The sequence below is a fragment of the Echiichthys vipera genome (genome assembly GCF_963691815.1).
Source record: "Echiichthys vipera genome assembly, chromosome: 13".
NCBI lineage: Eukaryota > Metazoa > Chordata > Actinopteri > Perciformes > Trachinidae > Echiichthys > Echiichthys vipera.
The window spans coordinates 18580270-18590284 of NC_139838.1; the positions used below are offsets into that span (position 1 = coordinate 18580270).

Here is a 10015-nt window from a genome sequence, read left to right on the forward strand (position 1 = left end):
CAGACAGGGGGGAGGACTAAGGGAGAGTCAGAAAGGGCTGAGGGCTATAAGTCAGGATGAAATTGACTATGAAAATGAGACCTGCCAATAGTATCTGCTGCTCTAATGCATATCAAAGCCCTATGGTCTGTGTGTGTGTGTGTGTGTGTGTGTGTGTGTGTGTGTGTGTGTGTGTGTGTGTGTGTGTGTGTGTGCGCGTGTGTGTGTGAGTATGTGCGTGTGTGCGTGTGTGTGTGTGTGTATATGCCTGTGTGTGTGTGTGCAGCAATGTCTACGCTTCTGTATGTGAGAGGAGGGGATCACTGCGAGCAGTCATTGATCTCACTAAGCTCCAAGACCATTTTTTATAGCTACTTCCACATTCATGTCACATTATCTTTCTCAGTCTCACGTCCATGACAACATTATCCACCACTGTGCGGTCCTCGTCTCTGCATGAAAGCACTGGCATGCATTCATTCATTCATGCATTGACCCAGAGATAAATAAATAGAAGGACAATGACATAGACACACATCCCCAAAAAGTGGAGGGATGCCCTCTTTGGGGATGATTTGGCATTTCGAATGAAGAACTGCACTTTAGCAGCTGTCTCAGATGCAAACCGTGACATTCTGCATTTCACTTGCGTCACTAAAGGATGTTAAAGAAGAAATGTACAAACGCCTGCTGACAAAACACTATCAGGAATAGTGCCTATTATTCCTGTATTTATTGACAAAGAATTGAATACCCATTTCTCACCAAAATAAGCTTGTATATTTAGGAAAACCTGCCAAAAATAAGCTTTAGACCCCTAGATGAGTTTAGTTTTCTGTCATCCCCCCACACACACACACACACAAAACGTCACAGCAACGTGTCAGCCGGGTTTCACACTCCCATAACTGACAATTAGAGCTAGCGCCAATAAATACCTGCGAGTACTGCAGAGTCATTTGCCTTGGAATAAGTGCAGATTGTAACCTTTTCCACTTAAGACAAAAGTCAGATGTTAGTGGATGTTTGAGGGTTTTTGTCTAGTGGGAAAGGCGCTTGATGCATCAGGGTGTCCATCTTGCTCACACTGTCGTTACCTACCTTCTTGTTATATTGTCTAATACTAACAACCATTGCCATACATGTCATCCCCTTTCATTCTTATCCATCATCCCCTGTCATTCACTGCTGAACATCGTCCAATAAAGCAGAAATTGAAAATAAACTTGGTTCCATCAGATGGTACTGTTCCTGTGTGAGTGTGACAGCTGACAGTTAAAACCTGCCAACAGAAATTCATTAACAGTGTGACATCTGTCTGAAAAGGGAAAGCCTGCTAAAAAACCCCAACTTGACATGTTCTCACTAAAGAGCACAGCAGAAACTTCATGAGCTAAGCTACATGAGGGAGAGGGCAGAAGATATACACATATATGACTGGATGTGTTGTGAAGGGTAAAAAGAGTAAAGAAAGTTAGACTCATTAGAAGCAATTCTGTCAGATTAAACCTTCATCCAAAAATGCAGCTTTTCAGGAACTTTCTGAGGGGTGTGAGAATTATAGGCAGCATTACTTTAATGTGTGGTGTAAAGGTTGCACAGGGTTCCTACACAAAGACACATTCTCAAAACCTTCCCATTACTTTGCAATGATCTATAATAAAATCTGCATGACCATTCACAACACACAACACAGACAGAATTGTACACTTTACTTCAAATGTTAACTATTGAATGAATAGTATAACACAACCTTTTTCAATCTATACAAGTTGGTTATGTTCATATTCACTTCAAATCACAGTGAATACATTGTTCTTTATTTTAGAAAAAATGCTAAACAAGCACTAAGATAAGTCTGATCCAGGAATCACTTGCATAATTCCTGGATGCAAGTCTAAAAAATATAGGGGCAACATAAGTGTGTAGCCTATTAGCCTATTTCATGAAAATTTGTATCAATCACAAGAGAGCCATGATATTTTAAATGTGCACAAACATATCAGATTCAAAGATAAATTCAGCTGGCTGGCATATATGGAGGGAGACAGAACACTGAGAAAATAAAGAAACATATGCAATATTAAAGAAAGCACAACACACAAATTATTATTATTAGAGCTAAGTTACTTCAACAGCTACAGGAAATGTATTTTACGTTATATTACATTACGTGGAAGGTTATCCACAGAAGATTACTGTCTGACTGAAAGTGAATCTAATTAAACATAACAAAATTCCGGCCTGGAAAATTTTTGAATTACATTACATTTGCAGGTTTTTCCATGACCATGGGAATCCTGTACTTGTATTCACAGTCTGCTTGTATTGCAAAAATAAAAAGGTTTCATTTATTACTTTTTAGTTTGATGATAATGCATTATGATGTCTGTCAAGCCATGAGGTTCACCAGCAACTATTTTCTCTGTTATCTTTTTGTTGAAATTCAAACATTTTTTTGGCCTTTCATGCTATTTTTTTGATAGGACGGCTGGAGTTTGAACAGCAAATGAGAGAGAGCGAGAGCGAGAGAGAGAGAGAGAGAGGGGGGGGGCAACACGTAGTAAAGGGCCGGAGTCAGACCTGTACCACTGCCTCTTTCAGCCTCTGGATATAGGGCGCCTGCTCTAACAACTGAGCCACTGGGCACCCTAAGGTTAAAACATTACAGGATTCATTTCATGAGATTTCCACATTGACAGAACATGTACTGTTATTCACAATATAACTATTTGTTAGATAAACATTGGCGATAACATTGATCTTACATGTATGCACGTTTCTGCACCACATATATGGAGGTGTTTTTGCTTAAAAAAAATCAAAAGTAAGTTTTTAGCCACTATCTGAAAAAAGGTGAATTTATGTAGTCAGCAGCACAAAAAGGAAAACGCCATTCTCCAAATGGTCAAGTGAAAGAAATAAGTGAAAACATGGAGTTAAGTGTTTTCACATGACAGGAGATGGGACCAGAGACCAAAGTGTCTGAAGATTGATGTTTGTAGGCAGACAGGCGAAAAGAGAAAAAAGACAATCGAAGAGCGTTTTCATCTTAAACTGTGGTTGAAAACAAAGTAAAATCTGAGTGCATTGAAGGGCCACACCAAAACGAGTAAATTGAAAAGAAAAACTGAAAAGCATAGACAGTTTTGACATGGAGAAAGATAAGCTCAGAACCAGCGAAAAAATAAAATATCCACAACGCTGTGGAGGGAAGATGACTTTTTGTGTGTATGTGTGTATGGCGGAAACATAAACAAACTGATGCTATGTGTAAAAAGAGACTTACTAATGCACAAACCAAACCAAATCAAGTCTCTCAATCTTATAACTCAAATTGTTTTTGTTGAGCAGATTTACTTTTTTCTTTTTTAAATAATGAATTAGTTGCATGGCAACAACAACAATTAAGATAAAATGATTTCAAAGTAATCACAATATCAAAGAGTTTCTCTTTCTTTAGATTTTGTCGTGTTTTTCCTGTGTGGTTGAAAGTTAAATCTATTGAAGTGTTTTTCTTTCAGTCTTAAAGCTATTCTCAAGAACAAAGAAAATTAGAGCTGGAGGTAACCAATGGTGATTCATGTTCATACAGGGAAAGTTAAAAGATTAACTTTTCTTTTGATTTTGTTTTTAGTAAACCAACGTCATGCAACATTCCTTCCAACAACAGCAAAGCTACTGAACACTATCACAAGGCAAGAGGTTGCTGGATACAATGAAGTAGCAAATTAAAAGAGAACACATAATCCGCTCAATTGAACAAACATTCAGCCATTCGTTACCAAAGCTTTTCGTTATCCAAACCTTCGCCAGAGATAGCTTTCTTAAAAGCTACTTTTCCTGATACAATAGAAACATTTCCTTACACTGCATACAGTGCTGTGCATGGACAAGCTAAAAGAGTGCTATGTGATAATGCTCATGTTTTTTGATGTATGGTAAAATGATAATATCAGTGTGCTTTTACTTTTCCTTTTGTTTTTCTGGCAGCCGAGTATTTACGGTACCTGAAGTGCTGGTGTTGAGTTTCTCTGTTGATATGCATTTCCCCCTACCTAAACCTGAACCAAACCTTGTCCCTAATCCTAACCTAGAGTGAGGGTGCTGTGGGAAACATCATTCTAACAGGAGGTAAACAATATACAAACAGGAAACAGAATTGGACATCTGTTGTGACAGAACAACAATTATCCTGATCCTAATGAATTTGAAACGCCACGTCGAGTTGAGGCGTCCGAGAAAAAAAAGTGATGCATTACTACCCAAAGCCAATCAGATATCACATAATTTGCTCAACTATTTGTAACTCATTTGTAAGCATAACTGCTATCAGTTAAAGTAACTGAATGTGAACATAGCCACCAAAGTAGTCAAAGATACATGTAAAAGCACATTTATAAAAGTTATGAAACATTGGCCAAATGTTCGATAACTAAAGAGAACCTTTCTGTAGTAGACTACCAGTTAGGGGTTGGAATCACGTAGTAACTCACCATACCTCGATGATATGTTGCCAACAATAATGATAGTACCAAAATTCAGCAGTTCTGCGATATTCAATACATTGCAACACAATCATTTATGATACATACCTATCTGTGTATCTATCTACTCTCTATCTATCTATCTATCTATCTATCTATCTATCTATCTATCTATCTATCTATCTATCTATCTATCTATCTATCTATCTATCTATCTATCTATCTATCTATCTATCTATCTATCTATCTACTCTATATCTATCTATAAAACTAAATATATTTTGTTCCATCCCTACTGTCAATAGCATTGCTGTAACCAAGACACTGGCTTGAGTCACAGCGTAAAAATTTGAGATGGAAGACCAAACTTCATGAGTCAGAATGAGTCAAAGACGGCAGGTCTGAGTGCAAAGTAATGAGGATGAAGTTGAAGAGTACAACACCACAACAGATCGATGCCATCACTGCAGCTACAACTAATGATAGCATTATAGTTTTACCACTATACCCCAGGACAAGAAAGACAACTGCTAAGAAAGTTTACAGACTCTAATCAAACTCAATCAAATGTTTCCATTAGTAGCTCTGTGACAAAATTGATAATGTTGTCAGTGTCTCACCATGGTAGCTTAGGACGAAGAAGCCGGCTCCAGAGAAGTCAGAGTGGAATTTGATGAGGATGATGTTGGATGTCGAGTAGACAGACTCCAAAGCTGTGTTCCCACTAAACTGCCCAATCTGAGGAGATGATTGGTCTGGACCATCCCTACAAAGAAACAAAGACAGAAACACACACGCATACAGAGAGCCTGTGTTACAAAGGGAGTACTCAGTGTCTAAAGACCCATAAACAAATGGATGTGATTCTTCTTTATAGAACAATTGGAGAGAAAAGTCGACCTAAAACAAAATATGAATTTGTTATTGCAGTCATCTCCGACAGTTTAGTGGCTATTTGTGATCAGGAAATGGTTTCTCCGAGGCTAGAAACAAAGATAGAAGAGACTTGACAATATTCATGAGGCAAAACCTAGAGCTGCTCCATTGACCGCAAATGGAGTTGGACATTGTGTGACAAAGTGCCGGCGCCCAGAGTGATTGTGCATGGGTATGGGCTCATCTTCCCTCTCAAAACAATCCAAACTACAATGTCACAAAGCTCATTTAGACATAAAACATTCACAAACTCCACTTCACTTACAAAAGAGCAGCTCCTCTCTATCTCTTGATATAAACACAGTTCAAAGCTGTAGCTCTATTATTCTTGTTTTGGGACGCTCAAGTTCTTAAATAGCGTTGTTCAGGTTTGAACCGATACAGGTAACAAACAGTGCCTTTTTTCAGAACTTTATTCTCTCTGTCATAACAAAAATGTACTTTCAGCTGTAAAATCCTATTTACTGAGAACATTGTTATCTGTTTAAAATATTTACAAACTACACAAAATTGAACCCCACCCTACCTCCCTCTCCCCTTGAAAACCCGACAACCTCAAGCCTGTCAGTCTGTCACCAGGGCATAGAGAACGCATATTCTCAAAGGAAATGTAACCCGGCCACTTTTGGCTTAACATTTTATTATATTATAGTGCAGCCAGCATTGTTTGCGTGAAGTGTAAGCACACAGTGACCTCATTCGGCTTGCCATTGCCCTGACTCCCTATGATTTGAAAAAGCTGCAGGGGCAGTGTAGTCTCTCTCCATGTGTGTCTCCTCGTGTGTGTGTGAGCTGAACTCTCTCTGTCAAACATGCAGAGGAGAGTACAGAGAACAGCAATAGAAAAATGTGAGTCCTGTTGTAGACCAGGCACTAATGCCACTAATATCAGCCTGACATTCATGAAAAGTTACAAAATGACCACAGAAGGCAGACAGGAAGATATCTGATAACTGGCAGGTCAGGCTCTCTCTGAAATGCTGTGAGCATTTTTCACCTTTAATGACCGACCCACCAGCTGTCAGACTGGAGTTAACCAATAGCCAGCTCATCACCAGTGATTAAAAAGTATCATCATGATGTTAAATGGAATGATTATTTCCTGCTGTTAAGTGTTTTTGGATGAGGCCAATTATATCTGTCAGGTTATGTGAGGAATCATCCCCCCTTTCATTAATTGCTTTCCACTGCTGATTATCCCTGTTGCACACTAACATTTATGAGCATATTATGGCAACGTATAGAGCGCAGAGAAGGCACAAGGTAGTGTACGTGACATATATGAAAATCCTTACAATGGAAACTTGTAGTAAGCCTCTCAGTATGAGACCAATTAGCAGACTAACTGACTGCCAGGTTGTCTGGCTCAGGCCTGAGGAGACTGCTGTGAAAATCACACCTTTACCACTGACACTGTGCTCTCTACAGGGGGCCAACTTTGTGCTTGTGTGACTGAGATTGTGGGTTTTTTTTGTGTGTCTGTGGCTTGTGGTCTTTGTGTGATTTGTGTGATTTCAGCAGTTTGTCCACTTTTACAACTGACAGCAGGGTCAGGAACATGCTGCGCAACCAATTCATGGAGTTCACAGGAGGGGCTGTCAGTGGACGACACATGTCTCAAATGTGTTGTGCTGTGAGAAGGGCAGGCAATATATTGTAGTCATAAGCTTCAGTACATTTATACACTAAACAGGCCCCAGCCAAGTAGTTGATGAAAAAAAAGTTGTTGCACTTGATTGTATTTGCAGCAATAAAAAAAGCAGTAATCCAATTTCAAGTGTGTTTAAATACACAACAGGCTTTCACATTTGGTTGATATGATTGTGTGTATATATATACGTATATACATATATTATTGCTTGAACTATTTAGCAGAAATGTCAAATTGAGGATTTGATGCCTTCTTTTATTTCTTATATTTTGTTTTTGTAAGGGGCTTTTGGATCATTGGTCAGACAAAACAAACAACCTGTAGTTAACAGTATATTGTATATTGTATATTTTTTTTCTGGTGATCCATTTTCGTACTCTGATCTAAATTGTTCTCTCTCTGGTGTTTATGACTTAAGAACAGTTAAAAAGGTTTAAAAAAAGTGGTAAAATCATCCTGAAAAAAAAAAAACTGGTAGGAAAATTTAAAATCTTTTCTTTTCACCTGTTCTCAAGTCATAAACACAGGAGAGAAACTGTTCGGATCAGACTTAGAAACGGATCACCAGAAAAATAAATCTCACTTTCCTGTCAAGGTATACATAGGTTTTTGTGTATTTGTGTATAGACTAAACAATTAATCAATTTATGTTAAAGGCTTAGGTTAAAATATAATTTAAAGTGTATGGGGGAATCTTTCTGGTCAAGATTAAGCAAATAAAAATTTGGTAAGAGTAAAAGAGGATTATAAAAATTTTTAGATATATATTTTGTGAACCGTCAATCGGCATAATAATGCTTCCACAGTCATATATAAACTTTTAAACTGTTGTTGGCAATAGATAGGTCCTGAGCGGGTCCTGTTGTGTTTTCTCTGCCTAGTCCTGCCTCACCATGTCTGTATGCCAGGGGACGTTTCTAAACTGTTGACGCTATTTATCGGTAACAGGCTTGAGCTATGGAAGGGCAGCCACATGGCAACCACAGAAATAGATTGTACAGCCTATTTTCAGCCTGTTCGGCTGCTGCCTGATACCTATAGAAAATGGATCACCAAAAAAACAGGGTACTTAAGCACACATATTTTTCATTGGCAAAATATCTGCTGTTGCCAATAGCTGCTCTCCTTAAGAAGAATAATAAAGTGAGAAGTCAAGGATGGGCAGGTGGGAAGAGAAAGATGTATTGTATATCACATATAAGACCGACTGAGACTTGGAGACAGTGTGAGGAGTAGAGGGAGGTGGAGAGAGACTTATGGGTAAAGACATATGGGTAGAACATGACAAGAAGAAAATTATGTCAGTGTAGCTTTATATTCAAGAAGAGATGTCTGTAGTCATAGTAACCCTTGCAGGAATTCAGCCAATTAGTGGCCAGCTCTGAAAAGATGTTAAAGAGCATGACATCCTGTGGGAGAGATGGTGTGTGTGTGTGTGTGTGTTTGTGTGAAATTAAAGGCTAGTCAGAGTCAACAAAGAGAAGAATTCTTTGTGAAATAAATATTGCTCTAGCAGATAAAGGTGGACAAGACTTGTGAGCATTGGCACATAATGAGGATGAACAGTTTCAGTTAAAAGGTAAAGATGTTGAAAAACAAGTGAGTTGAATAAGTTAATATAACCTACCAGACAGTAATGTAGTCATATATGGGCTCAGTGCTCAGAACGGTAAAGTTGATGTAAATCCCGTGTCCAGGAGGAACTCTAACACTCCACACACAGTCCTGGAAGTTGGGGTATTCCTCAGGGTGACCGGGAGAGTAAATGGTTCCATTTAATGATGTGATGTTGCCACCACAGAGAGCTGTGAGACAGGATATTAACAGAATTACACTTAATAAATTACCAGCAAATTAGTATCACCATTGTGAAGCTTTAGTAATTGTCTGGATGACTGAGAAAGGACACGTCTCTATCAGTCCTGTAAGGACCGCAGGATAACACCTTAATACCTTTAATAAATTGTCATTACAGGTTTATTTCAGCTCTGCAGCACAGGTATTTCTCGGGAGTGTAGGTGTTGCTCATCAGTGGTGAGATGTTACTGCAGCTGGGAGCTATAAGACGGAATATTTGCACTTCTCTAAATTAAAATTCCTAAATGAATGCTGTAAAGTCTAGTGTGAGAATAAAAAAGAAAAAATACTGGATTACTTCTCATGAAGGTAGAATAATATACAGTAATATAATGATATAATTTCCCTGCTGGAAATGTATAACAACCACGGGCCAGATAGCACTCTTATGACCTCCAGATTTATTCTATACTACATTATAATTTAGGTTCTCCCATTCATTAAATTAACAGGTGGACATATTCCATCTTTGTGTTGATTTACAAGTTGCATATGCTTATAATTACGTTATATGTTTTTCTTGACTTTGCTCTCTGCATGAATAAAATATCGACTGGGGATACTATATTAGAAAGTGTTGGCATGTATGGAAAAAAAACAATAGATACTTTAAAATTGGCTGGTCATGATTATTTGCTAAAACTACTTATTTACAAAAAAACGACTCAACATATATTCAGCATTAAGATTAACTATTTTCAACTACAGTATATGCAAACATATTACTGCACCACTGTAAAGGTAAGGGGTGTGCGGCACAGTAATTGTTTTATCTAAATTATCTTGTGTTCATAATCATTAGAATCCATATTTATATTGAAAATAATATTTGATTCATCACCCAGCCCTATAACATCATATAGTTTCAGCTCAGATTAAGATAACTCTGTTTAATAATGGAATACTACAGTACTTAAACAGAGTTAGGATAGCAATGACATGAAACACCATTACCAATATTTCCAACAGTGATAATGTCATTGATCAAATGCTATTAAAAAGCATATACAATTGAGAGTGCTTTGAGGATCTGCCAGGGGGTTATATAGTCTCTAAAAAACTCTTATTCTAGCCTGAAAGAATAGTTTACCAGCGTACATGTATG

The 10015-nt window shown here is 37.9% G+C and overlaps 1 protein-coding gene across 1 annotated transcript in view; it reads right to left on the reverse strand.

Annotated features, from left to right (window-relative positions):
* LOC310956123 (CUB and sushi domain-containing protein 3-like) overlaps positions 1 to 10015 on the reverse strand; it is a gene marked incomplete at both ends in the record, with an annotated part of 334390 nt that overhangs the window by 38477 nt on the left and 285898 nt on the right. Inside the window, 2 exons of the mRNA XM_083926253.1 lie at positions 5087 to 5232; positions 8681 to 8858. Coding sequence (XP_083782379.1) covers positions 5087 to 5232; positions 8681 to 8858 — 324 coding nt within the window. The remainder of the gene's footprint in view (positions 1 to 5086; positions 5233 to 8680; positions 8859 to 10015) is intronic.